Source organism: Alnus glutinosa, chromosome 4 (genome assembly GCF_958979055.1).
Source record: "Alnus glutinosa chromosome 4, dhAlnGlut1.1, whole genome shotgun sequence".
In the NCBI taxonomy this organism is placed as follows: domain Eukaryota; kingdom Viridiplantae; phylum Streptophyta; class Magnoliopsida; order Fagales; family Betulaceae; genus Alnus; species Alnus glutinosa.
This window is the reverse complement of record NC_084889.1, coordinates 29,921,053-29,940,179: the sequence shown is the minus strand read 5'-3', so window position 1 is coordinate 29,940,179 and position 19,127 is coordinate 29,921,053. Positions and strand designations below refer to the sequence as shown.

The window sequence follows — 19,127 nt, the reverse complement described above, 5'->3', positions numbered from 1 at the left end:
ATATGACTCCCAGTTCTCATCCACTTAGTAATGATCAAGTCAAGAATAAGAGTCCAAGTGAACCTCATGATAAGAATCCAAGTGATAAGGCATGAGAAGATAAGTATAAGAAGAAGAGTTATAGTTGTACATGTATCAATAAACAGAGTCCTAGCAAGATGTGTATCAGAGTTAGAGTTAGAGTTGGAGTTAACTTGTAAACAACCTCATCATGTAATCTCTATATATATCATACAAGCTCACTTAGATGAGCAAGGGAGAATACAGATCATTAACCTAATATTCAGTTCTTATAGTCAGTGCTTCAGATGATAGATTCAGATCCATTACTTATTGATACTGGAAAGTGAACTTCACAACATCCAATACTTTAAGCTGTACATAGAATCTTAGATCATTAATCATGGTATGATTTAAAAAGCTTGATTCGTTCATCAGCTAAGGCAAAGATATAGAGCATTTTAGAGATGCTAATTAATTTGCAATTCGACAGTCTGGCAAAAAAAAAAGTGAATCTATAGAAGGATCAAGATTGTTACATGGTCCTGAAAAATGGTTTTAACACTAAAGAATAACTTCTTCCGCTATATCCTACACTTAAAAGAGAAAAATATAATCTTTTCCTGAAAGTCTCAGCATCCAAATAATATCCTATATGTTGGACAGGAGAACTCCTAACTGCAGACACATTATACACGGTAAATATACGATAACCCACAAATTAAATGCTATGAGATGCTTACTCAGAAAAAAAAAAACAAAAAAACAAAAACAAAAAATGCTATGAGATGCTCGAGTCAAGTTACCTTCAAAGCTATATCCAAGCAGTCTCGCCGATTAAGTGGGCGTCCCAAAATCAAAATCCAGACAGCACCAAGGCCTTGAGTAACACGCTCAACATCACGTTCATCTTTCCCAAGGGGATCAGTAACATCAGCATAGCAGAGTTCAAATAATAATTTCAAGGCTGAGTCAGGCAAAAGTGGGACTTCACCAAAAAGTCTACTAAAAGACTTGTCTGAAGCTGGAAAAGAGTCCAGCAAAGATTTGGCCTACAGTGAGAAAGGATAAAATATATCTCACTGGCATGCAAATGTTCAAGAACAACAGGATATTGAAATAGGTGGTGAAAATAACGTTAAACCAGCTAAAAAGGTGCCTACCACTGCCAAGAGGAGCTTCTCGTACACAACAGCAGCGACCGAAGAGTTCTCCGCAGAATCCAAGATCATGAGAGTGTGCAGATGATACAAGACATGTAATACAAGCTCATGCCCCTGGAAACCAGTTCTCTAATATTAAATATGGTTCAAAAATTAATCACTTAACAGACAAACATAAAGTTCAAACCATTAAAAATATACTCGTATGCTTGGGCATTACCATTTCTCCTTTTTCTTTTTCCCATATACATGTTCATTGGAGCATACTAATAACTTTATGAATAAGTAGAAGAAGTTCAAACAAAATGAGCTGGAGGTAACATATTTCTGTCCCACAAATAGCAGCAATCATACTAAACAACATTTACTCACAGAAAAACTTCAGAACAGTCATCCAGACAAAACAAAAAGAGATACCTTTTGCCATTGGTATTGCATGACAACATGATTTTTCAGCATTGTTACAACATCATCATCAGTACCAATCTGTGAAAAAAAAATGACAGATTACAATTATACATGAACATCATATGAACGAAACATTAAACTTTGATATACAATAAAAAGCTTCATCTATTGTTTACTAATTCAATATAGTTTTTTACTACATGCTGAACGCTGACTTTGACAGAGCATTTCAAGTGCAGTTGACTAAGCACATGTCAGTTGGAACCAAAGAATCATAAAGGCACAAGACATGCTGGTTTAACAAGCAATGTCCAGAACCACTTTTATCTTGATCATACTTCCAATCAACACACAAAATTTACCAACTCAGCGAGCTAGTCTCTTCAACTGACATTTTCACCATTGATTACATTCTGGCATCGTGGACTTGAGTAACTTTCAATTTCATTAATCCCCAATATTACTTGCCACAAAAGAAGGTTGTTTACAACTCAATGGACCTTATTTACAACTTAAATCTCCAGTAGATGATGGAACTTTTAAGTTTTAAGAAGGTTCTCAATATCTACTATACTCGATTACCAAGAGAAAGTGCATAGATTTACACCAAACACAAAGTATGTATGCCAGTGTTTGTTAGTGTGTGTGTGTGTGTTTCTCTGTGTATAGATACACATTAATTTAGGACATAATTCTTCCTGATCTTCAATGACATCCCACTGTTTGCTTGGTTTACAAATTTGGAACAAAAAAGTTACCTATTTGCATTAGAACAATTAGAAGATAACCTACCTGAGCAACCAATCGTGCAAGTAATGCCATGCGCATGTGGCTACACTCAGTCCCACATGAATGCTTGTATGATTCAATAATTTGTTCAATTGCCAATTTCCTCACACTTCTTTCTTGCTCTTGGGTCAGCTCTACATATGACGGAAGCAGAGGTAAATCCTGACAGGTATCTTCAGATGCAGATGCGTTTGAAACAGTTGGAGAATTCTGATCAGATTCTAGAAAAGACAATTTATCAGCCCCATTTGCCACTACAACATCCGACAACTTCAATGCAACTGAGTCCTCATCAACTTTGTTAGCAGGGAAAGGTGCGGGATCTGAAGGAGTAACCTCTGTGACTGGGTCAATTTCCTCGGTTTTATCCAGAACCTCCTTTTTGGGAGTTAGCTGATCAGCGCCAGAAACCAATGGACTATTCACAATCTTATCTTCACTTCTAATCTTGGACATGAGAGATGTAGAAGGATTTTCAAGACTGGTTGTAACAGCAAGTGAAATAGGTTTACTCAAAGAAATACTAGTGTCAAACTCAGATTGCACAACCCCAGTGTCCTCCACAACAGAAATTGAAGGTGCCCCAACTGGGGCTACTACACGCCGTGGATCCAGCCGACGGGGATCCTAGAAAAGTTACAAGGAGTTCATTTTAAGGTATCTAAAAGTTTTAAATTTGCAAGGGATTAAAACAAATTCAACAGTTGCAATAGACACCAACATGAATAGCAACTAAAAGCTGGTGAAGTTTACCCTACGCAGATCACGTTTAGAATCAGCAGGGAGATTATTGACCGGAGGTGTATCAGACAATGTTGAACTAGTTGCAGTAGTTGAAGAAAGAGGTGCTTGTGCACTGACATCTGAAGATTCCTCAAAATTGGTTGGAGCAGAGATTGAAACAACCTGGGCTGGGCTACTTACAGAACCTATTTGCCGCAAGTTCCCAAGCCTTGTTAAAGGTGGAAGCGTCTTTGGCAAGTGCTTCATATTTGTTATGACAATATCGGCCAACAGATCAGGATGGATTTTTGAAATAAGGATTTCAAGTGATTCGGCACCTCTTTCTCCTTCAGCAAGCAAAGCACCTATCATGGCAATCATTTGTTCCACAGGAGTCAATTGACCATGCAATGTGGGAGATACTCCATTAAGAAGAGAAGAATCCTGCCCAGCATCATTTACTTGAACTGGCAAAGCCAACTGGTCAGGACCATAACGGATTCGCTTGGAACCTGCCTCATGACCATTAGCTAGCTCTTCATTATCAAAAGGCAAAGACCTTTTTTTAAACAGATCACCTGATACAGGCAGCTGGCTTGATAATTGATCGTCCTAATTAGAAATATAAAAACCAGTGAGTAGATTTCCAATAAATAAGAAATTGCTACAATGTTATACACCCCCAATAAATAAGAAATTGCTACAGTATTATACACAGTTACTTTGTAATTACCTTGCCCAACCGAGCATCACGTGAAGCGCGCTCACTATTTTTAATTATTTTATCAACTTGCCGGATAACCTGATCAGCAGCATCCCCAGCATTCATAGCCCGGAGAGCCCTGAGCAATCTATCTCTTGACTGAAAATGAAATAGAAGACCAAACTTGTCAGGCAAGACCAGGTGAACAACAGCAAAATTTTAGGGGCTTTTTGCATTTAATCATATAAGACATTTTTTTTTTATAAGTAATTTCAAATTCAATAAAAAGCGCAGAGGGACGCAACCCTAATACACGGGAAGTATACAAGAGAGCCCCTAAACGGGAGGAACAGCATGCCACATAAGACATTATGGGCCTCACCATTTCTTTCCTTTACTAGCATGCCACATCTACAAAGAGCACAAGAAACATAACTTTCTGTCTTCTTTTTCCCATTTTGGAGCTTCTTGCTACTAAACAAATGCTTATATCTATTAAGATCAAAATGCAAAGATCCACCCACTAAATAAAAGTCCAGACACACAAAAAGAGCCAGGGGAAGTTTTGAAGTCAATTTTAAGTATGGTATATTCTGCTCCTGGCATCACGTTGATAGGAAATGTTCTACTAGTAGAAATACAAGGGACAATCTAGAATTTCACATCACTACAAGATACATCATAAGTGTTCCAGTAGCTAAGAAAGAATTGAACTGAAAATTCGAAGACCGCATTTACTAAAAGAAGCTATGTCAACATTCCTACAAACAGTAACAAGAAATAAAATTTATTTCTAAAATCATCAGTGACTCCAAATTGTAAATTTACAATAATTCAGCTAATTTAAAGCTCAACCATCCACAATGAAGAGGAACAGAAAATCCATAGTTAAGGAACTTATGCAAAGGGAACTAAAAGAAAAACGAAAAATGTAAAAATTATTTTACCTCTATGATGGCTGGATAAGTACACCTTAGGAATCCCAAAAACGCAGTTCTTAAGGAATACTGGATACTGGCAGCATGACATCCTTTGACCGTCTCAAAGTTTAGATCAAAATCAAGCATAGCAGAAAGAACAGTACTATAGTGGATTGGCCTCTTCCTTGCTATGGCTGCAAGACTGGGAAAACAAAGAGTTTCAGATTTATGAACAAATTAAAAATATATATAGAAAAACATCCAATACCAAGAGTGGCAGAAGGAAGAAAAGTGCAACCAAGATTTCCGGCAAAACTAAGGTCAACGGCTAAACAATAACACAAACTACAGCAAGAGAAAAGAAACAACTACATATATAGACACATTTTCAGATTCAAGCACCATGAGATGAAGCACGTGTTCACCAGTTGAACAACAAAAATAAGGGCCAAGTGGCAACACAAACAACAAAAGAATCAACAAAATATATTCAGATCCAAGCTCCTTGAGATGAAAACTCAATTTTCGAAACACATAAAATCAATTTGAGCACATCATCAACATTTGCAAACTGACAGTTGACAATGAAGTAACACAACCTGCAGGAATCCGCAAAGTAAAAATAAAGTGTCACCTCAATACTACTGAATGACTATCAAAAGACCAGCTACCTCAAGTTCCCTATCAGGAGTTTTAAGACCCTCTAGAATGGTTTTAAATAGAATTTGATTCAGATACATAATCACTTAATTTGTATGCCAGGTATTCTGCAAACTTTGGGCTTCTGAGTTGTGACAACAGCCAAAAGTTTCAGACATTACAACTTCTTCAAGCATACATCTCATAGTACATTCAATTAGCATACCATACATCTCATAGTATATTCAATTGTGTATGCTATTCAGCAAGGCGAGATGGATAGGAATGTCCAACAAGTCAACCTCAAGACAAGATGAATTGTGATATGAGTTGCAGTACATGTAAGAGTACCGAAAACAGGAAAATAAGCTATATTAAAGTGCCCTAGTTACAACACCCAATAAGGCATCCCAACAACTTTAAAAGTCATTTAATGCTTTTCAGGATCAGATGCCTGACTCCTATCTCACTGCCCAAGTTTTACGGGAAAAAAATAATAATAATCAATGGCATTTGAAAAGGCCATGTATGCCGAAAATCGAAAAGAGATAATGCACTAATGTCCATGTAAGAGGTATATATTTCATAGATAAAAAATAGCAAACTAAATTGTGGACCTCCAGAAGCAACATTGTAGTGTGTGGACCTTCCAAGACAAGATTGTAGTGCGTTATGATTAATGTATGAGTGAGAGAGACAGACAGACAGAGAGAGCTTCAGGATAGCTGGTTGAATCTTGAAGAAAGACGCAATAGTTCTCAAAAATTCAACAGTTGCAAGGAAGAAAGATACAATAGCAGAAAGATGAAATTGAAAAGAAAGCGAATACATTTTAAGCAGCAAAAATTTCAACAGCAGCAAGGTTGATCTAGTGAAGTCCAAATGGTAGATAATTGAGTTCTAATAGAATTTAAGGCTTGATAATGAACTAGAAATCATTTTTTTTTTGAAGTAATAATGAACTAGAAATCATGAAACAAAAGAAGCACCGATGGCGCACCTTCTTGCTTTTTACACCTCAAATCAGGAGTAGTACACTCTAAAACAACTTTTCTATATTTTTTTTCTTTATAAGTAACAAAAAAAATATTAAAAAAAGTGTAAGGCGCCCCTAAGTACATAGGTAGTATACACAGAAACAACCAACCAAGCCCAAACAAAAAAAAAAAACCAACAAACCCGCTAGACCCTAAAACCCTTAAAACCCAAGACCCACATGAGGCAATCAACACTACATCATGTGAGCCTTCCCTTTCCAACGCCGAGAGGGTGCACTTGCATCGCCGTAGTTAATGGAGCTTTTCAAGTTCAACAGCTCCCTCATACCTTTGGTCTTTTGGCACGCAACCATATTTTTCCGATGAAACTCCTCATCAATGGCATCTAGGATTGCCAAGGACGGATCGTCGCTCTCATCAGCATCCATGCAGGAAAGAAAAAAAAAAAACAAACAAAACAAAACAAAAGAGGCCGACACTTATTTTATGGTTTGATTATGCTTTTCTCTTGTTTTGCTTATTAGTAATGCCTTTTCTCTGTCCAGTCAATCTAGTATACTCCTAAAATGTCTAAAAAGTGGTTATATTTTGTTTATTTTGTTCTCTTCTTCAATATCTTAATTATATAAAAACCCAAAGGCTCAAGTGTTATGACATGAGCCTCACGCATCACCTTGCATGAGTAAAATGCATTATACTAAAATCATACTTGAAATACGCATACAAAATTGGGTCAAAACAATTGTTAATATGACTCCAAAAACAAAACAAATGCAAACTACAGAGAAGAAAAAGAAAAGGTCGACATGAAAGTCGCAATACTCAAGCAGGGTGCAAATGAAATCACATAATTCCATGCAGACCACAGTAAAAACTTAAATAAAGTTGTACAGCACTTCATGAACAAAGGCGAACTAAAAGAGTGACAACCCCACCACACAACCCTCAACAATCAATCTTTAGGTTCATTTCCAATCATAAAGAAGAAAATAATAGTATTGTATAATATGGATCTCCACAAAAATTGATGAGTTCCTTTACCACATTGCCATCTCAACCACTATCCTAAAAACCATACCACATTGCAACTACACTAAGGAAATCTCCACAACAATTTACCAATCAGAGCTTTGTTCAACGAGGCCACACTTACCAACCAAAGATTAACCACAATTTATGATTACATATATAGGGTAACTGTAATTTGATTTGTGATCAAAAGTTCTTTCAGTTACATGCCACAGGAGGCTTATTTCTCATCTAGAAGGCAACTTTTCATTAGGTACAATATTACATTTAACTAGCCCCCGAAGAATTTAGCATTTTTATTTAATCTCTTCCTCCTCCACCTTGGCAAAGGTCTCTTACAGACAAATTATGTCAAAAAGCATACAAGATACTCATTTTAAGTTCCAATGCATTATAAAACCATGGCAAGCATCTCTATAAATAGAATAAGAAACCATTGAGAGATTGAAGTAATACGTAGCAACTACGGATCACTTGATTCATTCTTAAATTTCCAGGAAAAAAAATTAAGAGCCATTAGGTATTGATTGAGTATAACAGAAATTTTTTCCAATATTTACAGAATGGGAAAAAATAAAGAAACAAGATGATTACTTCACATAAAGCTTGAAATGGTCATAAGTTTATAGAATAAAATAATTTTTTTTTTTTTTATAAGTAATAAGCCAATCTCATTAAAAGCATAAGGCACCCATTAGTACACTTGGGAGTTCACAAAAAGAAACGCCTAACTAGAGAAACGAATAAGGAAGTCAAGAAAGCTAAAAGATAAGGAGAACACATAGGCCGTAATCCAAAGATACAGAGTATGATAGAAGGAGGATAAAAGTTCCTGAGAGGTCTTCCCCACGTCCTCAAAGCTCCGGTTATTTTTTTCCATCCATAAGTAGCAAAAGAGGCAAGTGGACCACCAACAAGCAAGCAGATCGATAACCTATCGTGGCATAACCCTAGACAACCCAAAGCAAATAAAAAAAGATGAGCTTATCATCGCCATCATCATTCTCATAGTGACTCCGACCACCATCTCCTTCAACTTGACATTATCATTGACACTAACATGGCCACCACCAACTCCACCGGTAACTTTCAATTCTCATCCCCAACACCACCAACTTTTCAACATGACTCCATATTCAATATCAATAATTCAAAAGGGAAAGAATTCCATTTATCCAGCTAATTTCCAAAGTTTTAAACTAATAGATCCAGTTCTCCAAATAAAGCATCCATCAGAGATTCAAAAGATCCATTCTGATTCCTGCACTGAACACAGTCTACCTTAAAAGGTCAAATCGCTGCTTAATGCATTAAGTATTCTACACAAGTCATTAATTCATAAACAAGCCACTATGATCTCTATAGGACGTGGTCGAAAAGAATTTCCTCAATATTGAGGACAGAGAAACCAGGAAAAAGGCAGTAGTCACATAGACGATTCTCAATCAACAAGGGCAAATGTAATATGTGTTTATGTCCCTATAGGTCAAAAAGTATATTGTGTGGCTCAGGTAGTGACTACTTTACCACAAAGGGGAGAAATGGAATACATGGTTGTGGAGCAAAAACAGCAGATTCTCTAGCTACATTACAATACCTTGATCCTTATACAAGAGCAGGTTTGATATAATATTTTATGTACCGTGAATGACACTTCAATCATTTACGATGATCCTTCCAAACGAGTGCAGGCTTATAACCAAATGCCTCTTCTATTACAAAACCTACCAGGCCACAAAGCTTATCTAGGAGATGCATCAGATAGACTTGAAAAAGAGTATAACGCATGCTAATAATTTTAATAGTTCCCCTGCTTACACTCAGCCATTTTAAACCTAGTCAATGCGAACCAATGAGACAAGGATCAAATGAGGATATAGTAATAAATTTCTATGTGCCTAATCACACACTAAAATTATATCTTAAGTAGTCTCCCGCCCCCTGCTGAATGTATTCATAACCATAAACTTGCTAACTATTCCATTGGCATCAACCAAGATCTTATGTAAATTTGAATTTCTTGAGAGTTATTTGGAAGACATGATTGTGTCTTCATAGAGCCATGCCACCAATAACACATTTGTCACCCAACAAAACACTCCAAGTAATATCTTCAAAACTAACTGAATCTCCAAGAGCTGAAAGTACAAATTCCAATTTGTTCCTACATATGAGAAATGGAGGAGCAATCTACAACTGTTCCCTCACCAAAATATGGCTACTTGGGAAGGCCCAGCCCTCAATGCTACAATGATCATCTCAAATTATATTTTCCCAAGTGACTGTCCATGAGAGTAGCACTTGTAATGATATCAGCTAACCATGCTTGCTTCTTTGAAAAGTGAATGATGCCTGATTCACATTTGTGAGAGTACCATTAAGAAGAAAAAAAAAAAATCAGTGTTAAATTCCCCTTTTCAGTTTATTCAATATCTCTTAACTGGAACACTCTTCTCCAAGCTAAAAATCATACCACCAATTACTTATTGTAACTCCTAGTAAAGAAACTTAATAAAATGAAACAATTATTTGAAGCTCTAGGGGCTCAAACCGCTTCAGTTACAAGACACGCTTTTGGTGCATGGTTAGCCTAACCTACAAAACACATTTTTCCCCAACAAATATGGAAAATAGACACGACCATTGCTAATCTAAACTAAGCAAACATAATGTTTGAGCAAGCCTTTGTAAAGTCACACCAAGCAAGATTAGTTAAGTTGCTGACATAGAAAAGACAGCATTGACTGATGAGTAAAGTATCTCCATATCCATGTAGTGCACCAAATAAGAACAAAATAAAATATGGCAACCAGGGCAGCGAATTCATTTATAACATTGCATGGGACTATGCCACAACAAAGGGGGAACTTGGTTGCTTCATAATTATGACAAGAACATAGTTATGCATCTAACTCATTGCAAGTTGCCAGAAAGTTGCATCCATGAACAAGACCAACTCAACTTTGATTCCACTGTTTTCCTGACACATTCCGGAAGAATATCTCCCCTATTATAGGGCTCACCCCAAGTTCACAACACCAGCAGTCTCCAATACTTCATGGCTCTTGAACTTCTTTATAACAGCACAAAACTGTCGTTACATTCCATTTCATCAAAATAAGGGATCCTTGATGAAGCACCACAGACTCTACTTTAGCATAAAGTACTCTATAAAATCTTTCCACATTGTCCTCAGAATGATTGATCATTTCTGTATCTATGATCCTTTAATCAAAACAAATTCACCATTTTCTTTATTAAAATCATGTCTCAACACCATTTGAATATTACAAGGTTCACACAAACTACTGAGATGAGTATTACCTTCCTATAAATTGGCCCATCTTCACCAAATGATAGAAATGGAATTTAAAGATTGATCGACTATTGCTAATCTAAACTAATCAACATAATGTTTATCTCCAAATGGAAATTGGCCCATCTTTTATAAATTAAAAATGAGTTAAGAAAAGCTATGTTTTTCTGGATGATGTCAAGATGTGTCAGCAGATGTAGCTCATCTAGTGGGCTAAAATGACTCTACTGCTACATAGTATATTATGAGGCCATGCATTATTACTAGCGAGAAAAAACAATATGAGTACCACAAATTGACATAAATGCATCTTTAATCAACCTAGATTTTTAAATTTCTTTTATCTGAAAGCCAAAAAAATATATATATAGTATGTAAATAAAGTATAGGAAAAAAACCAAATATGGAGAATAAACAATGAAGAGGTGCACTGCACCCATATTCCAAACAGAATGCCCTCATTTTTATGTAAAAGAATAAAGTATTAACCAAATATGCTTCCATTTCCAAACAAGACTATCTCCCAGCAAGACTCCATTGCCAATGCCTGGTCACCGTTATATAATTTTTTTTATAAGTAATTCAATTTTAATAAAAGCGCTAAGGGGGAACAACTCTAGTACACAAAAAATATCCAAGAGAAATATCCAATAACTCAGAAAAACTGGTAATGGGCAAACTATTGAATGCTGCTGTCCATGTGTAGAGTGATTGGAGCAACATACTTCTCAGCCCAAACATTGAAGCCACTCGATCTTCAAAGCTCCTTTCATTTCGTTCTATCCAAATACACCACATTAGACACAAAGGAGCCAACCTCTACACTTTTAGAGCATTTCGATTTCTCATTTGCCCTCTCCAACATCTCTCTCACCCTTCTAGGCATTACCCAAACAACACCGAACAATTGGAAAAGCGAACTCCATAATTCTCTTGCAATTGTACAATGAAGGAGGAGCTAATCAATAGACTCCCCACTTTTCTTGCACATACAGCACTAATCCACCACAATGACGTTCCTCCTCCTCAAGTTATCCAAAGTTAAGATTTTCCCTAAAACTATCGTCCACACAAAGAACGTCACTCTTGACAGAGTCTTAACCTTACAAATACTCTTCTAAGGAAAAGGGGAACTTGCATGTATGGATAACACATGATAGTAAGACTTCACATCAAACTTTTTCCTTTTAGAAGGGATCCAACAAATTTTGTCCTTATCTCCTTGCCTTACGCGATGAGAATACAACCCCTCAAAGAAATAAGAGACTACTTTCACCTCCCAATCATGCATTGGCCTAGTAAATAATATATTCCAATGAAGATTTCCATTTCAGAACTGCACATGATCCACCACCCACGCATCCTTAAAATGTGTAATACTAAATAAGTCTGGATAAGAAATCTTCAAAGGTTGTTCCCCGCACCATAAATCATGCCAAAACCTCACCCTAGATCCATCTCCCACCTCATACCTAACAAATTTATTAAAAAACTTCCCACCCCCTCCCTATACATTTACACACTCCCACTCCGGAAGGCCCCGCAACCTCCTTAGAACACCAACCTCCCTTCAACCTACCATACTTAGTTTCCAGCATTGCTCTCCACAACGCCTTCCTCTTCGTAACACAATGCCACAACCATTTTCCCAAAAGAGATCAGTTAAACTGAATCAATTTACCCCCAATCCTCCTAATTGTATCGAAGTACAAATCGTCGACCACTTCACTAAATAAAACTTAAACTCATCGCCAAGTCCACCCCATAGAAAATTTCTCTTAAGTTTTTCAAGTCTATTAGCCACACCTATCAGAATAGGGAACAAAGACAAATAATATGTTGGCAGATTAGAAGAGTGCTTTTACTCAAAGTCAACCTACATTCCTTAGATAAATAAAGCCTCTTCCAGCCCGTCAAAAGATATTCCATCACCCACATCACCAATGGGAATTATCTCTTATTTAGACAAATTAATCTTCAGCCCCAACAGCACTTCAAAACATAAGAAGAGAGACCGCAAATAACGAGATAATCACCATTAACCTCAAAAAAGTTCAAAATCTCATCCACAAACAATACATGCAACACTATAAACTCTTCATTATTCCTCAACCCCACCAAAAATCCTGATAAGAGTCCCTTGTCCACAATAGCAGACATCATCCTACACAGTAACTCTATAATAACCAAAAACAATAATGGAGACAATGGATCCTCATGTCTTAATCCACGCAAACTGCTAAAAAATCTAGGAGAATTATTAATGAGAATGAAAAACAACACCGTAGAAATACAATGCGCTATCCAATCTCGCCGTCCCTCCCCAAAGCCACATCTCTTCAACAAATATAGCAGAACCCCAAATTTTTTTTTTGATTCTCCAAATCCAATTTACACAACACTCCAGATTCCTCAGATTTTACTATCCAAACATTCATTATCCACTAGAACAGAACCCAGAATTTGTCTACCTCTAATAAACGCATTCAGCGAATTTAAAACAATCTTCCCCAACACTGATTTTCAACCTGTTTACGAAGACCTTAGAAATAATTTTGTACACTATCCCTAAACTAATAGGACAAAAACCCATAATCTTGGCCCCAGCTTTCTTAGGGATGAGGAACACAAAAGTAGCACTAAAGCTCTCAGCTATGAAACTATGAAAAAAACTTCCATGATGTCCTCTTTTAATATCTCCCAACACTTTCGGAAAAAAGCTATAGAAAATCCGTCAGGTCCCAGAGCCTTATCACCATTGGACTCTCGTACCACTCCTAACACCTCACTCTCCTCAAAGTCTCTTTCCAACTAAGTTCTCTCCTCCACATCAATAGATATGAATGATAGGCCGTCCAATTTTGGTCGTCAATTATATTGTTCAAAGTACAATTGTTTGGAGAAATACACAACATGTTCCTTTATTTATGGAGAATCATAAAACATAGTCCCATTAACAGCTAAGGACTCCACTGAGTTATTTCTTCTACACAAGTTCGCCACTCAATGGAAAAAATTAGTATTTTTGTCGCCCTCTCTCAACCAAAGTGTCGTTGACTTATGCCTCCAACTTACTTCTTCAAGAAGGATCATGCTCTCCAACTCTCTACAAATAGCTTTTTTCTTTAACCTTTCATCTTCAGTTAAAGATCTTCCTTTTGCGATCATATCCAACTCACTTATATGATCCACCATCTCCTTCTTCCGCTTCCTACTTTACCAAAAACCTCCTCATTCCATTTCTTCAAATCCAATTTCAATGCTTTCGATTTCAGTGCCAACACATAATAGGAGAACCATGAAATTTATAGGACACCCACCACAATTTTACCATCTCCACAAAACCTTCTGACTTTAGCCACATATTCTTAAATTAAAATACCTACTGCCCTGCTCACCACACCACAATCCAACATCAAAGGAAAGTGATCCGACAAAAGTCTAGGAAGACGTCTTTGAGATACATCCGAAAAATGTTCTTCCCAATCCGGAGATAGAACCTATCAATTCAAAACCATGCTTAAAAATCACGATCTTCCACTCACACTCAAATCCAAAACACTACCCACACCATTTTGATTTTGACTAGCTTCAATCGCAGTGAACAAAGCCAACAACTGATCCTCAAAACCTTCACCTTCACATGACAGCCCCACAACATGACAAAAACTTTTTACCCTCTCAAAATGTAACTTATTAAGTGATAATAAAGAAACTTTAGATGATAATAACTAATGACCATGGCACAACGACACCAACAACAAAAATACGAACTTTAAAAAATAAAAAAGAAAAAGAGGGAGCACGCAAATAACTATGGCTTAGCATGATAAACAAACAAACAGGGGAATTAGCCAACCGAATTTAACAAAAAAGGTGGAAGATTAGAAGCACAAGCAAGACCTGATTTGCAAAAGGCATCTAAGTGAAAGAAGTACAGCTAAAAGGCAATCTACAAGTACATTTTCAATCCATCACGATGAAATTATTACTCACTGGTACAGAACCGAACCAAACCAAACCAACCAGGCCTTCTAGCAATCTTATGATCTCTTTAGCAATTGAGAATTCAAATATCCAATCTATGCACATAGAACTCAAGACCATATTAACTTCAACCAAGACAAAGCATCACCACAAAAGTACAACCATTCACTTTCAAACTCACCATGGCTTTACAAATACTTCTAAAATGTGGTGAGTTTGGAAGTGAAGGGTTGTACCTTCAAACTCACAATAGCTTTACAGGCACTTTTCAGCAGGTATATAAAGTTCCAAAATTTCAATCACATTCTTACCATTTCAAACATCCTCAAAAAAGACATTGATATCCATAATTAAACAATTCATATTTGTTCAAAATTTATAAGAATTTGATACTTTTAATGCTTAAAATGCTCTCACAGTCCTCAATCATTTCTGAAAATTTCTTCTTTTTTTTAGTGACGACAATCTATACCATTATTTAAAGCTGCAAATCAAGCACATGCACATGATCCATGCAAAACAAGAATATTTACGTTTCTATCTATAGAAACTTACAAAAGAAATGGTCAATAGCTGCAGTTCATCAAACAAAACACACTACATTCCATCTCATCTCATCTCATAAAACTTGGTGCATGATTCCAAGCGCGAATCCTGTGCATCACATTTTTTTCTTGCTATTTTCAGTTTCTTATCTCTCTTTTTTATGATTAATCAGTGGCTTCCATTCCATTAAAACAACAAGCACAGGCTGTGGATCAAAATGATTTTTTAAAAAATAAAAAAATAAAAAAATGTTCAGAATAGGCTTTGATTAACGAGAAGATATCATTGAGAAACGGCTATGACAGTTATAATCATGATAATAAATTTTTATGTCAAAGAAAACAGAACAGTATGTAACTATTTTTGTCAAAGAAAAAATTCTAATCTAAGTTATGATTTCATACAGATACCAATATTAAGCCTTCACACATTTTACAAGCATTTGACTGTGTAAGAACTGATGAGAGCCAAACGAACTGAGTGAACAATTTCTACAAATTATTCTGGAATTGCTTGCCTCTAAATTTGTTCAAATGCATGATCCTTATGAAAATGAATCTGGATCAAAACCATTGGATGAATTAGTCATATTGTTACTTCAATGTCTTTCATTCTGCAGACATCAACTGCTTGAAATATGGCTTAAAAAAGCTGCTATTTAAAATTGTTTCAGAGATGATGAGAAGATTCCATCAAGGCCAAGTTGACAGCAGACACGATGCAATCTAATTTCAGGGAACCAGGATTGTATCACCTATCGGGTAAAGAAATGAAATATGAGATGACAACTCATTTTATTTAGACCTAATAACCAAACAGGTTAAGAGTCATTTTCTTTTTTTCATTAGTAAGTTACAAACACACCCAGTGTGTCTTAAAAACATGACCTCACGCTGCACCTCATTCTTAATAGGAAAAGTGCTATTTGAGCCATAGCTCATTGGCCAAACAGTGTAGGGTCATTACTGCTGATTGTCTAAAAAATGCATGTGTAATTTGTAAATCATATAATTAATCAAGTATTGTGATCAAAAAAAAAAGAGAGATGAAAAATTGGGAAACATAACAAAGAAAAAGAGCTAAAATTGCAGGGTCATCCCCAGATAAAAAGAAATTTTGATTATTAGAGGTATTAAGTGTGCATCAATGTAATAATCAATACATTTTCAAATAGCTCGCCATCATTAGCTGTACGCAAATACAGCATTAAAACTCAAACAATGTTAAAGTAAATGGTCTTTCTAACAGTTTACAAAGCATAAACTGCGTCGCTTGACCACCATATTTCCCTCAGCACACGAGAAGACCATTTTTATCCATCAGTTATCCATTCCTATCACTGCCAATGATGCTCCACTGTAACCAAATAATGTGCAGTCTAACATTGTCTAGCCCTGTAACTCCCATAATCTGAACCACCAATGCAGCAGTATCCAATGCCATTTAACTCCTCATAAGAGAGCTGGTCAGCATGCTGCAATGATATCACAAACAAGCAGTTGAACTTGTCCTACAACCTGTTTCCAAGCTTCAGTTATCCCTCCATAATTTTCAAGATAGTAAAAATGTGGGCAAAATGAAGTCTACCACCTATATGTTAAAGTTTTAAGGCCTTCATTACTCTGAGGATATTTAATGGAATAAGCAATTGTAAAGACATGATAACATCATGTAAAAAGGAAATAAAATATTTATGCTGCAGAGTACTAGAACTGCTAGAGACAAGCTACCTTTCTGCTTGGAAGGAAGAAGGAAAATTAACTAGTATATATTTCAATATGTAAGGGTATTATACATCATGGACTTGAAATAAATAAAAGGTGGAGAAAACATGCAAAGAGGCTGCAAATAAGCTTCCGAGTTTACCATTGAAAGAAAAATAAATAAATAAAAAAGGATATCCTTCAAGTTCAATCCAAGAAACATTATCGTGCTAAGCAATTAGGCATATATTGCTGCATAAGGAAACACTTCCATCTTACATGCATATTTAGCATATGCGCACACAAATACTGTGTGTGCCTGCGAAGCATTGAAATTTAAGTATGATAAATCAATATATACATATATCCATGTTCCCGATGAACCTGCCTTTAAGCATACCAATATATGCTTTCATGCTGTATATTCATAACACTGACACAGATATATCAATAGACACACATATTTACATATGCATCAAATGCTCGTTGTCCAAAATGGAATCAGCATATTAGTATCTCATTATAATCTTTCAAATGATTTTACAAGTTTGGCATTACATATGCAGAAGAGCCATTTGGAATTTCTAGGCACATGTGCACATGCACATGTGAGTGTGGATGTGTGTGTGTGTGTGTGTGTGAGAGAGAGAGAGAGAGAGATTAAAAATGCTTCATGGTTCTGTCATCCCTCATGTTTTTTGATTGATTTCTACTCATTCCTCTCTTCTCTATTGAAATTTATGTACTATGAATTAAAACTTTTGTGGAACAAATTGACGATTGGTAAGAGTTGTTATGTCTCAACTTTCCAGAATTTATAAGTCTACATAAAATGCTATAACAATTGCTACCAACAAGAGCTTCTCCCCATGGACTAGAAAGATCCATTCATGCTAAAACCACATCATTCAAACAACGCCCCTTGCATCTTTCAAGGGAAGATCCACATCAAAAGCCCTTCAATAACTAGTTATACAGGAGCCATTCAGGTTCATTGAAAAGAAACAATCAACATGAAACTTAAGAGTTCACAAGCTAGCACCTACAGTGAGGATAACTGACCATATAAACAGGAGCTCATCCAACTTAATCCAAAAGAAAACAATCACCACAGAGTTCAAACTGCTAGCAACCAACCACAGTCAAGGTAACTGATGGTTACCTTCCCCCAAAACTTTTCTCTATTCATAAGTTGTTGATAGTTGGAAAGATTGTATTTAATAGTTTATTAAAGTGGTCAGACAACTTTAAATATTACAGTCTGCCTGACATATATCCTATACTGACTCATTAGTTAAACATATGCTACAACAGATTCTCTGGGCACAATTAGATTTAACATATACGAAATTCATAAGGCAGTATATGAGAGACCATTTATATGACCGTGGTTCATTTGAATGCAATCTACCCATCAAAACCTGCTTAGTTGTCAACATCCTCTTCTTTTACAAGACTCACACCACGCACCATGACAAATTAAAAAATAAAACAAAACAAAAAAGAACCACATGTATTCAAAGGAAATGTTTCGCCTGTAGGAGTGTCATGAGAAAATGGAAGATCACAAAAAAATGCAAAAATAAAAATGAGATAATATTTTTGAGTAGCACTACATGAAATCTCACCAGTTAATAACAGTTATTGTCAATGAACCAGGGAGGCCATTGGACAAAGGCAACAAATTTAATAGATTGGCAAGAGTTCTGTCTGCTTCTGACATAAGCATAACTGGGTCCAGAACAGGGTGACCACCAACCAGCCGCGACACATTAAAAGCCCGCCTATTTGCTGTTGTAAAGAACCAAATTAATATCCAAATGAAATAATGGCTGAATAAGTCAAAACTCAAATTCCTGAAAGAACACTGGCCAAGGAATCAGAAGAGAGAGTAAAATGCAACCATGTGAAACCTAAACCACATCATTCTCAGAAAAACCATTAAAACCTCGAAAGTCAATATGCATTACCTTCTGTGACAGGCTTTTCCAACTCATCGGTGTCGGACGTAAAAAGTAAAACATACGTTTCCAAAAATTTCAAAGCCAGCAACTTTGTCCCAACAGAACCAGGCTACAGAATCAAGTTAATACTACTTTCAGGTTAGATAAATATTGCAAATATTTAACAGCTACAAAATAAAGGTCTATTTAGAACACAACACTTAAGTTCTAATGACAAAACCAAAATGCATTGATCTCAC

The 19,127-nt window shown here is 36.1% G+C and overlaps 1 protein-coding gene across 1 annotated transcript in view; it reads right to left on the bottom strand.

Annotated features, from left to right (window-relative positions):
* LOC133865510 (uncharacterized) overlaps nt 1-19,127 on the bottom strand; it is a 32,346-nt gene that overhangs the window by 11,346 nt on the left and 1,873 nt on the right. The window contains exons 4-12 of the mRNA XM_062301934.1: nt 18,895-18,997; nt 18,553-18,715; nt 4,734-4,908; nt 3,817-3,945; nt 3,114-3,695; nt 2,364-2,987; nt 1,581-1,649; nt 1,164-1,277; nt 807-1,052 (exon numbers count right to left, since the gene is read on the bottom strand). Coding sequence (XP_062157918.1) covers nt 807-1,052; nt 1,164-1,277; nt 1,581-1,649; nt 2,364-2,987; nt 3,114-3,695; nt 3,817-3,945; nt 4,734-4,908; nt 18,553-18,715; nt 18,895-18,997 — 2,205 coding nt within the window. The remainder of the gene's footprint in view (nt 1-806; nt 1,053-1,163; nt 1,278-1,580; nt 1,650-2,363; nt 2,988-3,113; nt 3,696-3,816; nt 3,946-4,733; nt 4,909-18,552; nt 18,716-18,894; nt 18,998-19,127) is intronic.